General features: G+C 44.5%; 1 protein-coding gene across 5 annotated transcripts in view; it reads right to left on the bottom strand.

The window, feature by feature from the left end:
* Positions 1 to 7,776: 7,776 nt before the first annotated feature.
* The window catches only part of trpm4a (transient receptor potential cation channel, subfamily M, member 4a), a 72,791-nt gene continuing 62,343 nt past the window's right edge, over positions 7,777 to 18,224 (bottom strand). For all 5 annotated transcript variants that reach the window (XR_006769387.1, XM_045716112.1, XM_014192262.2 and 2 more), the window contains one exon: positions 7,777 to 8,052. Coding sequence is in view for 4 of the 5 variants with exons in the window: in XM_045716112.1 (XP_045572068.1) it covers positions 8,024 to 8,052 (29 nt within the window). In the remaining variant the exon portion in view is untranslated. The remainder of the gene's footprint in view (positions 8,053 to 18,224) is intronic.

Raw genomic sequence — 18,224 nt, 5'->3', positions numbered from 1 at the left:
CGGGGCAGTCTGGGCAGTCTGGCAGCTCGGGGCAGTCTGGCAGCTCTGGCAGCTCGGGGCAGTCTGGCAGCTCTGGCAGCTCGGGGCAGTCTGGCAGCTCTGGCAGCTCGGGGCAGTCTGGCCACTCAGGCAGCTCGGGGCAGTCTGGCCACTCAGGCAGCTCGGGGCAGTCTGGCCACTCAGGCAGCTCGGGGCAGTCTGGCCGCTCTGGCAGCTCGGGGCAGTCTGGCAGCTCTGGCAGCTCGGGACAGTCTGGCAGCTCTGGCAGCTCGGGACAGTCTGGCAGCTCGGGGCAGTCTGGCAGCTCGGGGCAGTCTGGCCACTCTGGCAGCTCGGGGCAGTCTGGCCACTCTGGCAGCTCGGGGCAGTCTGGCCACTCTGGCAGCTCGGGGCAGTCTGGCCACTCTGACATCTCCGGGCAGTCTGGCCACTCTGACATCTCCGGGCAGTCTGGCCACTCTGACATCTCCGGGCAGTTTGGCCACTCTGGCAGCTCCTGACTAGTGGGTGGCTCTGGCGACTCTTCACTGACGGGCGGCTCTGGCGATTCCTCACTGACAGGCGGCTCTGGCGACTCCTCACTGACGGGCGGCTCTGGCGACTCTTGACTGACGGGCAGTTCTGGCGACTCTTGACTGACGGGCAGTTCTGGCGACTCTTGACTGACGGGCAGTTCTGGCGACTCTTGACTGACGGGCAGTTCTGGCGACTCTTGACTGACGGGCAGTTCTGGCGATTGTTGACTGGCGGGCAGCTCTGGCGACTTTAGACTGGCGAGGCTGGGTTTACGCACTAGATGCCTTGTGCGTGGTGCTGGTACTGGGCGTACCAGACTGGGAACACGTACCTCCAGGCTAGTGCGGGGAGCAGGAACAGGACGAGTCAGACTGGGCTGACGTACTTCCGGGTCCGCACGAGAGACAGGAGCTGGAAACCTAGGGCTATGGAGGCGCACAGTCGGTCTTGATCTTACCTCCTGCACAACCCGTCCTGGCTGGATGGAACTAGTAGCCCTGTATGAGCGGGGTGCTTGTACAGGGCGGACTGGGCTGTGCAGGGGCCTGATGGTAGCCGTGTGTAGAGCGGGAGTTGGGTAGCCTGGTCCTCGGAGGCGTACCGGCGACCAGATGCGCTGCGCAGGCATCCTCCTACCAGGCTGGATGCCCGCTCTAGCACGGCACCTGCGAGGGGCTGGAATAACGCGCACCGGACTGTGCGTGCGTATGGGTGAGATAGTGCGCTCCTCAGCGAAACATGGAGATCTCCACCTCATACGCTCCTCCATATAACCACGGGTAGCTGGCTTCCGGCTCTTCCTAGGCCTAGCCAAACTACCCGTGTGCCCCCCCCAAAAAAATATTGGGGCTGCCTCTCGTGCTTCAACGCCAGTCGTGTCCCTCGGAAACGTTCCCGGTCCATACCAGCCTTACTCCATGGGCCTTCTCCGGCCATAACCTGCTCCCAAGTCCATCTCTCCCGTTTGTCCAAATCAAAATTCCTCTGCTCCTTCCTCTGCTGCTTGGTCCTGGTTTGGTGGGAGATTCTGTCACGGTTGTCGTTGGTTAAGGAGGACCAAAACGCAGCAGGTATATGTAAGCTCATCTTGAGGTTTATTAACTCCAAAATGAGCACCAAAATAACAAAAGAGAACGAACGATCAACACACAGTCTGGCAAGGCACAAGGCTAAACTCAGAACAATCTCCCACAATTAAACAGACAAACACACCCAACTAATATAGGACTTCTAATCAAAGGCAACACCACACAGCTGCCTTCAATTGGAAGTCCACCCCAATTAACCAAACATAGACATACAACTAACTAGATTAACATAGAAATACGTGAATCTCAAACAGTGCCCAAAAACCCCGGAATACTAAATCAAATGCCCTTACTACAAAAACACCACCCTGAACCACATAAAACAAATACCCTCTGCCACGTCCTGACCAAACTACAATACCAATTAACCCTTATACTGGCCAGGACGTGACAGGAGCAGTTTTTCATCAAGGATCTCTCTGTACTTAGCTCCATTCATCTTTCTCTCGATCCTCACTAGTCTCCAAGTCCCTCCTACTGAAAAACATCCCCACAGCATGATGCTGCCACCACCATGCTTCACCGTAGGTGTAACGGCTGTCTGAAGAATGGGACCAAAGTGCAGCGTGTGTATCGTTCCACATTTTATTTTCACTGTGAAACTATGCAAGATATACAAAAAAACTAATGAACAAAAACAACATACCGTGACGAAGAGGTGCAACATACACTAACTCAAAAACAATCTCCCACAAATCCAGGTGGGAAAAACAACTACTTAAGTATGATCTCCAATTAGAGACAATGATGACCAGCTGCCTCTAATTGGAGATCATCCCAAAAAACAACAACATAGAAATACAGAAAAAAGAACATGACAACATAGAAAATCTAAACTTGACACAACCCCATCACGCCCTGACCTACACTACCATAGAAAATAAAAGCTTCTATGGTCAGGACGTGACAGTAGTGATGGTGCCAGGTTTCCTCCAGACGTGACACTTGGCATTCAGACCAAAGACTTCAATCTTGGTTTCATCAGACCAGAGAATCTTGTTTCTCATGGTCTGAGAGTCCTTTAGCTGCCTTTTGGCAAACTCCAAGCAGGCTGTCGTACCTTTTACTGAGGAGTGGCTTCCGTCTGGCCACTCTACCATAAAGGAATGATTGGTGGAGTGCTATAGAGATGGTTGTCCTTCTGGAAGATTTTCCTATCTCTACAAAATAAGTCTGGAGCTCTGTCAGAGTGACCATCTGGTTCTTGGTCCCTGAACAAGGCCCTTACCCCCAGTTGCTCAGTTTGGCAGGATGGCCAGCTCTAGGAAGAGTCTTGGTGGTTCCAAACTTCTTCCATTTAAGAACGATGGTGGCCACTGTGTTCTTGGGGACCTTCAATGCTGCAGACAATTTTTTGGTATCGTTCCTCAGATCTGTGCCTCAACACAATCCTGTTTTGGAGCTCTACGGACAATTCCTTCGACCTCATGGCTTGGTTTCTGCTCTGACATGCACTTTCAACTGTGGGACCTTATATAGACAGATGTGTGCCTTTCCAAATCATGTCCAAACAATTGAATTTACCACAGGTGGACTCCAATCAAGTTGTAGAAGCATCTCAAGGATGATCAATGGAAACAGGATCCACCTGAGCTCAATTTCGAGTCTCATAGCAAAGGGTCTGAATACTTATGTAAATAAGGTATTCGTTTTTTATTTTTAATACATTTGCAAAAATTATGGGGTATTGCGTGTAGATTGATGAGGAAAACAATTATTTTAATACATTTTAGAACAAGGCAGTAACGTAACAAAATGTGGAAAAAGTAAAGGGGTATGGATACTTTCTGAATGCACTGTATATACATGTGTGAATAACTAGTTTACAAACATTTACAAATGTGGGAGTAAGGATTAATAAATGGTGAGCAAACAGTTTGTAAATGCCTTATAAATGCTTTATAGATGGTTTAGTAAGGACTAGGGCTGTTACAGTGACCGTATTACCTTCACACTGGCATTAATGAGTCATGACCACAGTCAAATCCCACGTGACCGTTTAGTCATGGTAACTAGGCTTCTCCAAGCTCTGATGCTGCTGATGGTCATTAGTAGCCTACCAAACTTGCTAACTGCCTGTTACTCAGCACTCTATTGTCCCTCTAATCACTCTGACGTCATTGCAAATGTAATCGAAAATCTAATCAAACACTTAATGAGAGCCCATGAGCTTAAGTTGCACAACATTTCTATAGGCTATGCAATTGTGAGAGAAAATAGTGATGGCTTCTATTAAAAAGAGGAGGATCCATAAGCTTTCTATAGGCTAGGCCTACTATATATATTTATTTATTTATCAACTTTCCTAATATTAAGCACAATGTGTCACTTTACAACAGGAGTATAGCCTACCTGGCTGGCATGAAAATAAACCACGGGAAAAGCCATTTGCTATTTAAGTGCATAGATTACCTATATTTTTTCCCCCCCTGCCCCTGTTTCAAGACAGGCGCATGATAATGGTCCATTCTGAATCAAAACAAATTTCACACATACATTAGTATATGTAAAGGCAAGATTAAATCAAGAATAGTCTGATGGGTGACAATATTAGCCTATCACTTATATTATATTATCGTTTGTGATTGATGCCCAGCTTGTGTGCAATAAGGCAAGAAACAGTGCATGCCTTTTTTGCGACTTTTTCGAATCACAGTCGCACACCTCATGTAGCCTAGCCTAGCGTGGTATAGCGCACATGTTTTGATAAGGTTATTATCACAACTAAAGTGGCCAAATAACTTCTTAAAATGAAGCACAGACATCTGCTTTACAACCGGTGTAGAGCCTAACTGGCACACATAGGTGGCGCGTGAGTTTGAAGTTTAGGGAAGATCATTTTTTTTACATTTACATTTACGTCATTTCGCAGACGCTCTTATCCAGAGCGACTTACAAATTGGTGCATTCACCTTATGATATCCAGTGGAACAACCACTTTACAATAGTAAAAATGCACCTTTATAATAAAACAATACATGCATAAATTGCATTGGCGGTCACTTTTGGGAATGGTGTTTTTCCCCTAATTGATTGTATTTTGGAACATTCGTGCTTTTAGCCTGCTGCCATGTGGGCATGGCTGCGCTTATAATGTGAAAAAAATATCTTAATAGTTTATCAACATTTTAAGCTAAACGTTCTGATCTGTTGCATCAGCCTCATTGCTTTTAAACGTTTTTTTTTTATGCTAGTGGTTGTATTAATTTGAGATCTATTGCATCCCACAACTGTCCCAGACTATGTTTGGAATATTTATTTCTCACGAGGAAGGACAAGTTGACCAATAGAATAGGTCAACTTTTGTACAATGGGGGATAGTAGATTGACATAGGCTAGGGCTTTTGTTGTCCATTACGACTACTCATCTTGTTGGCTGACGAAAAGTAAATGTGGACAGTTTTTAGAACATCTCCAATATGCGCCTCGGGAATTCGATAAGGACGCCCGCAGGATTTTTTTAGGGAGCATTGTCTGCTAAATGAACTAGTGTAGCCCACAGCCATAATGGCATAGCCAGATCATGGCCTAACATAAGGACAACTTAGAGTATGCTATTCTGTTCGGACCGGTCTAAAATAAAGAACGGATTTATCGTGATGGTGTAGGCCATATTAAATGGATTTATTAAACTTTTTAAAATGTAGATGTTCCAAAGGTCTGCATCAGTGGCTTGTAGGCTTTGCGTGGAAGCCAGGAGATGCTAAGTGTGTTTATGTTAATTAACCGTAAATTACCGTGAGACCGGCAGTTATTTGCTTGACAGTCTCCGGCTGACAAAATGTAATAGCCACCACAGCCCTAGTAAGGAGCCTTAAAATAAAGTTTTACCCTAAGGGGAAAGGAGTTGCTGGGCCCAGCACAGGCAGTGTAGTCCCCTGGTCTTCTGGTCCCAGTAATGCAGCTGCAATTGCAGCAGTCATGTGTAGTGGGCATAGGGAGAAAACAGAGAGAGAGACACACACTGATACATGTACTGCCAGTTTGGCTCTATATTATACACCACCATCAGCCTGTACCGTTGACACCAGGAAGGATGGGGCCATGGACTCATGCAGCTTACACCAAATCCTGACTCTGCCATCAGCAAAAGGCACAAGTATTCGTTGGACCAGGCAATGTTTTTCCACTCCTCAGTTGTCCAGTGTTGGTGATCATGTACCTACTGGAGCTGCGTCTTCTTGTTTGTAGCTGATAGGAGTGGAACCCGGTGTGGTCGTCGTCTTCTGCAATAGCCCACCCGTGACAAGGACCAACGAGTTGTGTGTTCCGAGATGCCGTTCTGCACAACACTGTTGTACTGCACCATTATTTGCCTGTTTGTGGTCTGCCTGTTAGGTTGCACAATTATTTCCATTCTTCTTCGACCTCTCTCATCAACAAGCTTTTTTGGCCCACAGGACTGCCGCTGACTGAATGTTTTTTGTTTGTCGCACCCTTCTCGGTAAACCCTAGACACTGTTGTGGTGAAAATCCCAGGAGGACGGCCGTTTCTGAGATACTGGAACTGCTGCTCCTAGAACCAACAATCATACCACGCTATAAGTCACTTAGGTCACTCATTTTGCCCATTCTAAAGGGGGCTGGTGTGCCTGAATTGCTAGGGACAATTTTTATACATTTTTTGTCAGCCCCTGAGTTAAATCCATTTATGGTTATCATCAAGCATCACTTGTGTCCCAATCTTCATATTACTTTCACTTTGGTCCTCCAACAACACGCGGGGGGGGGGGCAGTGCGATAGCCGATTAACTGCGAAGTGAATCGCCTATATCCAGTAGCATATATCCCCAGTATAGCCCCATCTCCCCAAATCTGCATAGAATGCGCTCATAAATGCCCTGCTACTCAGAACATGTTTCAGAGATCTCAAGTTATGATGCTACTTGCATTTCATCAAATGCTCGCAGTCAAACGACCAATAATAGTGCAAGACTCTGGTTCTTTTCCTGTGTTTGGTCTGGAATGCATTCTCACCTGCAGAGAAACCACCATGGTACGAATTGAATCAGACTACCCTTTTTTGAGCGAACCATGGTGCGTCGTTTGCAGATAGTGTTCACACCAGTCCAAGCTAACCAAACGAAGGGGGCAAATGCACCAGAGTTCAGAAAAACCGCACCAATCCAATTTGGTGTGAAAACCCCCCTCAGTCACACTCAGGTTTAAACAAACAAACTAGCCTAGCACATTCTCTTGTTAAACTAATGAAGCTAGCGTCATAGAGAAAGCAGCAAAGCCCTATGCCTGACATGTCCATCAACAGTGACTGGAGTCAGGAACATTTCAATGAAGGGGAAGGTAAGCACTGCGATCGGCAATGTAAAACTGATTTTGAATCATAAAACCAGCTAAATCATTAAGAAAAAAACATGAACAATTTTTTGGGGGGAAAATGTGTTTGTATAATTAGATTTTTTATTTGTCTTTTCATAACAGCCTGCACGTCACTGGAAGGAGTTTTTGCAAACATTGCATGCACAGTTTGAGCTACTCTAGGCGGATGTTGCAGGCTACAGTATGCCAGTGCTGCCCCCCCCCCCCCCATTGAGTATCTCAAGTTGAAGGCCAACCAGGGTACAGCAGGCTGCCATTATTAACTAAATTGTCAGCCACTCCGGCCACCTGCGGCGGCTCCACTTTTGCTGCAGGGGCCTCATCCAAGCGGAGGAAGCTATACTGAGCCCCTCAACAGAGCAGTGTGCCCAGTTCTCACCCTAGGCCCTGCGTCCAGCGACTTGGGGGGAAGTCTAACGTATGCTCAGTCTGCTCTGCTCTCACCTGTTTGGCCAGGGACCTTGGCAAAGAGTCCGCAAATGTTGACCACAAACAGAGTACCAATAACTGCAGATAACCCTATGCCTGCTTTAATACAGACTAGCCCCTCTGTTAATATAGCTGAAGGAGACACAAGAAAGCCTGATTGAACTCCTCAAAAACCCACCTAAACAAGCCTTAATCCTTGGGGAAATGCTCTGTGGAGCAATTAAACAAAATTAGAGCTCTTTGGCAATACAGATCAATGCTGTGTTAACTGACAACCAAAATTAAGCATTCAATGAAAATAACAAAAAACTTTCATGTGTTTGTACTTGGTCATGTCAAATGATAATATTTTACCTTTACAATGTCTGTACATATTACATTAGGAACAGATTGTCCATTCATTCTATAACCCACAGGAACAGGATTTATTGAACATAGGAACAACAAAGTGTAACATAGAAGAGCAACAATGGTACACATACAAAATGGCAGCAGTTGAAATGATCAAAGTTTAAAAACGACATTGAAATGATTGATGAATGAGCATCGAGTCCGTCTTTGGCATTTCTTGACATTTTTTGGCACTGAGTGACAGTGACTGTGGGTGTGTGTGCACGTGTGTCTAGATTTCACTATTCTCCATCAGACATGGGTCAGTTAGTTGGAGAAAGAGGGGTCAGATCTGAAAGAGAAAACACAACGGAAACTGGAGTACATAAAACCAAGTAATAACATTTACTGGGGATCAATAAAGTTAATTTAAAAATTGTTATATTAAAAGACTGGAAAGGTCTCTGATGTAGAAGGAAGGAGGCTTACATAGAAATAGAACATACAGTTGAAGTCGGAAGTTTACATACACCTTAGCCAAATACATTTAAACTCAGTTTTTCCCAATTCCTGAGATTTAATCCTAATAAAAATTCCCTGTTTTAGGTCAGTTAGGATCACCACTTTATTTTAAGAATGTGAAATGTCAGAATAATAGTAGAGAGAATGATTGATTTCAGCTTTTATTTCTTTCATCACATTCCCAGTGGGTCAGAAGTTTGCATACGCTTAATTAGTATTTGGTAGCATTGCCTTTAAATTGTTTAACATGGATGTAAACATTTCGGTAGCATTCCACAAGCTTCCCACAATAAGTTGGGTGAATTTTGGCCCATTCCTCCTGACAGAGCTGATGTAACTGAGTCAGGTTTGTAGGCCTCTCTGCACGCACACACTTGTTCAGTACTGCCCACAAATTGTCTATAGGATTGAGGTCAGGGCTTTGTGAACGCTACTCCAATACCTTGACTTTGTTGTCCTTAAGCCATTTTGCCACAACTTTGGAAGTATGCTTGGGGTCATTGTCCATTTGGAAGACCCATTTGCGACCAAGCTTTAACTTCCTGACTGATGTCTTGAGATGTTGTTTCAATATATCCACATCTTTTTCCCTACCTCATGATGCCATCTATTTTGTGAAGTATGCCAGTCCCTCCTGCAGCAAAGCACCCCCACAACATGATGCTGCCACCACCGTGCTTCACGGTTGGGATGTTCTTTGGCTTTCAAGCCTCCCCTTTTTCCTCCAAACACAACGATGGTCATTATGGCCAAACAGTTATATTTTTATTTTATCAGACCAGAGGACATTTCTCCAAAAATTACAATCTTTGTCCCCGTGTGCAGTTGCAAACCGTAGTCTGGCTTTTGTATGGCGGTTTTGGAGCAGTGGCTTCTTCCTTGGTGAGCGGCCTTTCAGGTTATGTCGATATAGGACTCGTTTACTGTGGATATAGATACTTTTGTACCTGTTTCCTCCAGCATCTTCACAAGGTCCTTTGCTGTTGTTCTGGGATTTTAATTGCACTTTTCACACCAAAGTACGTTAATCTCTAGGAGACAGAACGCGTCTCCTTCCTGAGCGGTATGACAGCTGCGTGGTCCCATGGTGTTTATACTTGCGTACTATTGTTTGTACAGATGAACGTGGTACCTTCAGGCATTTGGAAATTGCTCCCAAGGATGAACCAGAGTTGTGGAGGTCTACAAATGTTTTCTGAGGTCTTGGCCGATTTCTTTTGATTTTCCCATGATGTCAAGCAGAGGCACTGAGTTTGAAGGTAGGCCTTGAAATACATCCACAGGTACACCTCTAATTGACTAAAATTATGTTAATTAGCCTATCGGAAGCCTTCTTTTTACTCTGTCAATTAGGTTAGCATTGTGGAGTAACTACAATGTTGTTGATCCATTCTCAGTTTTCTCCCATCACAGCCATTAAACTTTGTAGCTGTTTTAAAGTCACCATTGGCCTCATGGTGAAATCCCTGAGCGGTTTCCTTCTTCTCCGGCAACTGAGTTAGGTGACGCCATCCAAAGTGTAACTAATAACTTCACAACGCTCAAAGAGATATTCAATGTCTGATTTTTTTTACCCATCTACCAATAGGTGCTGTAACGTGTGCACTAATAAATCGGGACGCAAGTACACAGAGTGAATTTAATTAATAAGCAAACATGGATCAAAAACAAGAAAAACGAGTAGCGTACAGATGTAAAACACAGGAACAGAATCAATAACGCCTGGGGAAAGAACTAAAGGGAGTGATAGATATAGAGGAGGAAATCAGGAAGGGGATGGAGTCCAGGTGAGTCTCATGAAGCACAGGTGCACGTAGCGACGTGTCGGCTGAGGCATGGGATCCTGATAAGCCAGCTACTTATTATTAAATTTGCACTCCCTGTACTTGCTTCCTGACTCCCAGTGTACACATTACAGAATAACGCCTCACCAAAGGGAAGCAACAGGGATTTTTTACTGGTGACGTGGGGTCCAAGGGCAGCTGCCGAAGCAACCGGGGATGCCTCACCTGGCTCGTCAGGCTTCCATGCCTCAGCTGGCTCGATAGGTTCACAAGCCTCGGTTGTCTTGTCAGGCTTTCATTGCCGACGCTACCGGGGATGCCTCAGCTAGCTCGTCAGGCTTCCATGCCTCGGCTGTCTCAACAGGTTCTCAAGCCTCGGTTGGCTCGTCGGGCTCCCATGCCTCGACAGGTTCCCGCACCTCAGCTGGCTCTACTGGTTCCCGAGCCTCAGCTGGCTCTACAGGTTCCCGCACCTCAGCCGAAGCGATTGGCCCGCTCCTGGTCCCTCAGGACCATCCCTCTGGTCGGCATCCTGCGGCTGGAGCCGCACGTCAGGGATGGGGTCCTCCTCTCTGGCGCTATTGTCGCCAGTTTACTCATTACTACACACACCTGTCACCATCATTACTCACATCTGTGCCTCATGAGACTTACCTGGACTCATCAGCTTCCTGATTACCTCCCCTATATCTGTCACTCCCTTTGGTTCTTTCCTCAGGCGTTATTGACTCTGTTTCATGTCTGTACGCTTTTTGTGTTTTGTACTATGTTCTATTTATTATTACATTTGCACTCCCTGTACTTGTTTCCCGACTCCCAGCGTACACGTTACTAGTGCCCTTCTTTGCAAGGAGTTGGAAAGCCTCCCTTGTCTTTGTGGTTGAATCTGTATTTGAAATTCACTGCTCGACTGAGGGACCTTACAGATAATTGTATGTGTGGGGTACAGAGATGAGGTAGTCATTCAAAAATCATGTTAAACACTATTATTGCAAAAATAGTGAGTCTATGGAATTTATGTGATTTGTTATGCACATTTTTACTCTTGAATTTATTTAGACTTTGCCATAACAAAGGGGTTGAATTCTTATTGACTCAAGACATTTCAGCTTTTCATTTTTAATGAATTTGTAAAAAATTCTAAAAACCTAATACCACTTTGGCATTATGTGGTATTGTGTGTAAGCCAGTGTCTAAACATCTCAATTTAATCAATTTCTTTCTCTGTTCTCTCTCTTCTTAACAAACCCTCAAATCAGTGAGCTAACTTGGAATGAATTAAATAGTGCAGTCAAATTTAACATGGTAAATTCATAAGCACGAATAAGAATTATATAGAAAGGGCTATTTTTTTGTTTCAATGTAGATGTGGATTATAATATACAACATTTCCATATAAACAAATAGTTGTGTAAAAGTGTAACATAGAAACATAATTTTTGCCTTCTGGTATCCTAACAGCTGAAAGCCAAGAGTATTTAGCTAATAACTTTGCCGGTGGTTTCTGAAGAGTTCCAACTGCCATTTTGATTTTGTAATTTAAATAAATGTTATCCTCCTTCTTCCCTGGCTTTTTCTAAATAGGTGTATTTACTCAGTTGTGAGAATTTTTAAAATGGGGGTTGTTACATTTCTAATCGCTGGCCGTTGGTACCACGCTGTCATGTTCGCGCTAATGTGTCTCATTACTGAATGAATGACGTCAATGGATGATTGATAGATAGATAGATAGATAGATAGATAGATAGATAGATAGATAGATAGATAGATAGATAGATAGATAGATAGATAGATAGATAGATAGATAGATAGATAGATAGATAGATAGATAGATAGATAGATAGATAGATAGATAGATAGATAGATAGATAATGTGACTTCAACATTTAATTTGAGTTAACTGAATGATGAGGAGAACGACTTGAAGAGGATAAAGAGGGTGATTGAATTCCTCTTCCCCACACACAACAGCTCACATCTTGGTAGGCTATTTGTTTGTCAACCGCTATAATTAGATAACATGCAGCTACTCTTCTGTCATTATGTGTTGCTTTAGAAGACCAAATAAACACTTGCTCAACAGAATTAATGCTTCAATCTAGTTGACATCAGTATAGTTTCTTGTCATCTCTACTTCTTTCACGTACAATCAGCTTTACAATCAGCACCTTCAAACTCGGTCTCTAACCACGCATTCACATTCTCTCAAGATGCTGAAAGAAAGAAATAATTTCTCCACTCCTGTTCCCAGGTCAAATTGGTGTATAATTTCCCCCCAAAACGGGGTTTTGGAACACTTAAAATGTAAAAACATGGTTTGGGATGTTGTAAGAGTTTGTTTTACCAGTTGTCAGGACGTCACAATGGTCCCAGTTGTTCTTACACCATCCCAAACAATTTTAAGTAAAGTAATGAAATGGTATGGTGGTTTTAAAGTTAGTGGAACACTGTTCAGCTAAAGTATGACCCCACCTGGCATTTGAACACATAACCTTTGGATTTGAGATGCACTGATCTTTCTGCAGCGCCACAAAGTCTGTAACATTCCTATACATATTCATTACCTATAATACATCTCTGCACTTAGCAAAATAGTTCCATCTGTGCTGCTATTTTAGTTATCAGTTTCTGACTATTCTCTCATCATTGATTTAATTGACTTATTTCAGTAATTTGAGGGTTTTCTGTGTAGTTGTCTAATGTTGGTGAGGCATATTATTCTGTTTTAATGTTACTCCTGAATAACTAGGATAAATATAATATTTCTAATTGATTATTTTAAGAATAGGAATAGGAATACAGGTGAATTCAGTTATTAACACAGGTGTGGTGGTGTAGCAGAAAGATCAGAACGCGGTGAACCAAGAGTTTGAGAGTTAAAATCCCAGGTAAGTTCAATAATTACTGTATAAAAAAACATACACAATGTAAGTTGAAAGCACTAAAGTCACTGTGAGAATCATAACGACAAATTTTTGTTTTCACGTGAAATCTCACATGTGAAGCGTTCCAAAACCACATGATTTCACACGTGCTTTTTTTCTGTGAGGGTGTACAGCAAGAAATGCTTAATTCTGCAGGAATTAATATTACATGTGGTGGATCGACTAACTTTTTCCCAAAAGCATTTGGCGACTGACATGTAGGCCTACTTGGAGCGCGGACAGTTAGGCCCTAAAGCTCAGGCTTATGCAGAAATGGCAGATAAACATAATGAAAGAAAAACCTCAGTGTAGCCAATAGATATAAATTGCACAAGAATTGTACATTTCTGGATTTTTTTATGCATTGTTTTCTCTTTATTCAATCCACCCGCAACCCACCCAAATTGCAAGTAGCCTAATGGGGGCGAGTTATGACAACTCAGCTCATCCACTCAGCCAGGCAAACACAAACAGTGTTACACGGAACCCAAACCGGCTGCGCACGTGCGCCATCGTGCATAAATGTATTTTGTCCACCCACACCAAACGCGATCACGACACGCAGGTTAAAATATCAAAACAAACTCTGAACAAATTGTATTAATTTTGGGACAGGTTGAAAAACATTAAACATTTATGGCAATTTAGCTAGCTAGCTTGCACTTGCTAGCTAATTTGTCATTTTTAGCTAGCTTGCTGCTGCTAGCTAATTTGTCCTGGGATATAAACATAGAGTTGTTATTTTACCTGAAATGCACAAGGTCCTCTACTCCGCCAATTAATCCACACATAAAAGGTCAACCGAATTGTTTCTAGTCATCCTCCTTCCAGGCTTTTCTTCTCTTGACTTTATATTGCCATTGGCAACTTTCATAAATTAGGTGCATTACCGCCACTGACTTTGTTCGTCTTTCAGTCACCCATGTGGGTATAACCAATGAGGAGATGGCACGTGGGTACCTGCTTCTAGAAACCAATGAGGAGACAGGAGAAGCAGGACTTGCAGCGCGATCTGCATCAGAAATAGAACTGACTTCTATTTTAGCCCTTGGCAACGCAGACGCTCATTAGCGCACGCGAGCAGTGTGAGTGCAATAATTGAAAAACATAGATTTCTAAATTTATTTTGCAACGCTCGTGCATGCGACGCGAGCGGTGTAGTCAGCCTGTTATTGTTTTTCACACTTTACATTAGTGTGACAAAGGATACATACAGGGCATTCGGAAAGTATTCAGACCCCTTGACTTTGTCCACGTTTTGTTACGTTACAGCCTCATTCTAAAATTGATTAAATTAAACATTTTCCTCATCAATCTACACAAAATACCCCATAATGACAAAGCGAAAATGTGTGAATATTTTTACATTTCTAAAATAAAAAAAAAACAGGAAATCTCACATCGATCGGGTTCACTTAAGGACATTCAGAGACTTGTCCCAAAGCCACCCCTGCGTTGTCTTAGCTGGGTGCTTAGGGTCGTTGTCCTGTTGGAAGGTGAACCTTCACCCCAGTCTGAGGTCCTGAGCACTCTGGAGCAGGTTTTCATCAAGGAACTCTCTGTGCTTTGCTCCATTCATCTTTCCCTCGACCCTGACTAGACTCCCAGTCCCTGCCGCTGAAAAATATCCCCACAGCATGATGCTGCTGCCACCACCATGCTTCACCGTAGGGATGGTGTCAGGTTTCCTCCAGATGTGACGCTTGGCATTCAGGCCAAATTGTTCAATCTTGGTTCATAAGACCAGACAATCTTGTTTCATGGTCTGAGAGTCCTTTAGGTGCCTTTTGGCAAACTCCAAGCCGGCTGTCATGTGCCTTTAACTGAGGAGTGGTTTCCATCTGGCCACTCTACCATAAAGGCTTGATTGATGGAGAGCTGCAGAAATGTTGTCCTTCTTGAAGGCTCTCCCATCTCCACAGAGGTCACCCCCCTGACCAAGGCCCTTCTACCCCGATTGCTCAGTTTGGCCGGGCGGCCAGCTCTAGGAAGAGTCTTGGTGGTTCCAAACTACCATTTAAGAATGAGGGAGGCCACTGTGTTCTTGGGGACCTTCAATGCTGCAGCCATTTTTTGGTACCCTTCCCCAGCAATCCTGTCTCGGAGCTCTACGGACAATTCCTTTGACCTCATGGCTTGGTTTCTGTTCTGACATGCACTGTCAACTGTGGGACCTTATATAGACAGGTGTGTGCCTTTCAAAATCATGTCCAAACAATTGAATTTACCACAGGTGGACTCCAATCAAGTTGTAGAAACGTCTCAAAGATGATCAATGGAAACAAGATGCACCTGAGCTAAATTTCGAGTCTCATAGCAAAGGGTCTGAATACTTATGTAAATAAGGTATATGTTTCTCATATTTAATACATTTGCAAAAAAAAAATGTTTGTATCGCTTTGTCATTATGGGGTATTGTGTGTAGATTTGATGAGGAAAAAAATATATTTAATCAATTTTAGAATAAGGCTGTAACGTAATAATGTGGAAAAAGTCAAGGGGTCTGAATACTTTCTGAATGCGCTGTATGCCTCATCACAAATCTCGGAGATCTGTGGACAGTTCCTTGGACTTCATGGTATAGTTTCTGCTCTGACATGCACTGTCAACTGTGGACCCTTATATACTGTAAGTATGTTTCTTTATAAATCATGTCCAAACAATTTAATTGGCCACAGGTGGACTCCAATCAAGTTGTAGTGACATCTCAAGGATGCTCATAGGAAATTGGATGCACCTGAGCTCAATTTGGAGTGTCCTAGAAAAGGGGTGTGAATACTTATGTAAATGTGGATATTTCTGTGTTTCAATTGCAATAAATTTGCAAGAATTTCTAAAAACATGTTTTTATTTAAACTAAAAGGTATTTTGATTTCGATGCATAAAACAGTACATAGCCAATCAATGTGTAGACCTACTGTGTAATAAAATTGATAATTGTGTATTAAAAACATAAATATGTGTTTGCAGCGCATACAACCATGCCGACAACCAACTGAAGATCAGTGGACAAGGAGCTGGACAACAGGCTCCGTTGGTTCCCAAAAAAGCAGTGAGTTTTTCTAGATTCATGGAATGTGTTTGTGTATGTATATCAATCACAGAACAGGGCTCCGGGCAGCCGAGCGGAAATGGAGGAAAACTCGCCTCCCTGCGGACCTGGCATCCTTTCACTCACTCCTCTCTACATTCTCCTCTTCTGTCTCTGCTGCTAAAGCCACTTTCTACCACTCTAAATTCCAAGCATCTGCCTCTAACCCTAGGAAGCTCTTTGCTACCTTCTCCTCCCTCCTGAATCCTCCTTCCCCTCCCCCCCCTCTGCGGATGACTTCGTCAACCATTTTGAAAAGAAGGTTGACGATATCCGATCCTTGTTTGCTAAGTCAAACGACACCGCTGGTCCTGCTCACACTGCCCTACCCTGTGCTTTGACCTCTTTCTCCCCTCTCTCTCCAGATGAAATCTCGCGTCTTGTGACGGCCGGCCGCCCAACAACCTGCCCACTTGACCCTATCCCCTCCTCTCTTCTCCAGACCATTTCCGGAGACCTTCTCCCCTTCCTCACCTCGCTCATCAACTCATCCTTGACCGCTGGCTACGTCCCTTCCGTCTTCAAGAGAGCGAGAGTTGCACCCCTTCTGAAAAAAACCTACACTCGATCCCTCCGATGTCAACAACTACAGACCAGTATCCCTTCTTTCTTTTCTCTCCAAAACTCTTGAACGTGCCGTCCTTGGCCAGCTCTCCTGCTATCTCTCTCAGAATGACCTTCTTGATCCTAATCAGTCAGGTTTCAAGACTGTGCATTCAACTGAGACTGCTCTTCTCTGTGTCACGGAGGCTCTCCGCACTGCTAAAGCTAACTCTCTCTCCTCTGCTCTCATACTTCTAGACCTATCTGCTGCTTTTGATACTGTGAACCATCAGATCCTCCTCTCCACCCTCTCCGAGTTGGGCATCTCCGGCGTGGGCCCACGCTTGGATTGCGTCCTACCTGACAGGTCGCTCCTACCAGGTGGCGTGGTGAGAATCTGTCTCCACACCATGCGCTCTCACCACTGGTGTCCCCCAGGGCTCTGTTCTAGGCCCTCTCCTATTCTCGCTATACACCAAGTCACTTGGCTCTGTCATATCCTCACATGGTCTCTCCTATCATTGCTATGCAGACGACACACAATTAATCTTCTCCTTTCCCCCTTCTGATAACCAGGCGGCGAATCGCATCTCTGCATGTCTGTCAGACATATCAGTGTGGATGACGGATCACCAGCTCAAGCTGAACCTCGGCAAGACGGAGCTGCTCTTCCTCCCGGGGAAGGACTGCCCGTTCCATGATCTCGCCATCACGGTTGACAACTCCCTTGTGTCCTCCTCCCAGAGTGCTAAGAACCTTGGCGTGATCCTGGACAACACCCTGTCGTTCTCCACTAACATCAAGGCGGTGACCCGATCCTGTAGGTTCATGCTCCACAATATTCGCAGAGTACGACCCTGCCTCACACAGGAAGCGGCGCAGGTCCTAATCCAGGCACTTGTCATCTCCCGTCTGGATTACTGCAACTCGCTGTTGGCTGGGCTCCCTGCATGTGCCATTAAACCCCTACAACTCATCCAGAACGCCGCAGCCCGTCTGGTGTTCAACCTTCCCAAGTTCTCTCACGTCACCCCGCTCCTCCGCTCTCTCCACTGGCTTCCAGTTGAAGCTCGCATCCGCTACAAGACCATGGTGATTGCCTACGGAGCTGTGAAGGGAACGGCACCTCCATACCTTCAGGCTCTGATCAGGCCCTACACCCAAACAAGGGCACTGCGTTCATCCACCACTGGCCTGCTGGCCCCCCTACCTCTGAGGAAGCACAGTTCCCGCTCAGCCCAGTCAAAACTGTTCGCTGCTCTGGCACCCCAATGGTGGAACAAGCTCCCTCACGACGCCAGGACAGCGGAGTCAATCACCACCTTCCGGAGACACCTGAAACCCCACCTCTTTAAGGAATACCTAGGATAGGATAAAGTAATCCTTCTAACCCCCCCCCCCCCAATAGATGCACTATTGTAAAGTGGTTGTTCCACTGGATATCATAAGGTGAATGCACCATTTTGTAAGTCGCTCTGGATAAGAGCGTCTGCTAGATGACTTAAATGTAAATGTAAATATGTAGAATTTGTATGGAAAAGTCACATGTGATTGTTTAGTTTGAGCTAGCTAATTTATCTACTGTTTCTATCATAGGCCACTGTAATCAGTGGGGGTTTAAACAAGTTCCCCAGCCAGCACACTAAAATCACAATGTTTC

The sequence above is a fragment of the Salmo salar genome, chromosome ssa03 (assembly GCF_905237065.1).
Source record: "Salmo salar chromosome ssa03, Ssal_v3.1, whole genome shotgun sequence".
Lineage (NCBI taxonomy): Eukaryota > Metazoa > Chordata > Actinopteri > Salmoniformes > Salmonidae > Salmo > Salmo salar.
The sequence above is the reverse complement of the archived record's forward strand: the minus strand, read 5'-3'. Positions and strand labels throughout refer to the sequence as shown.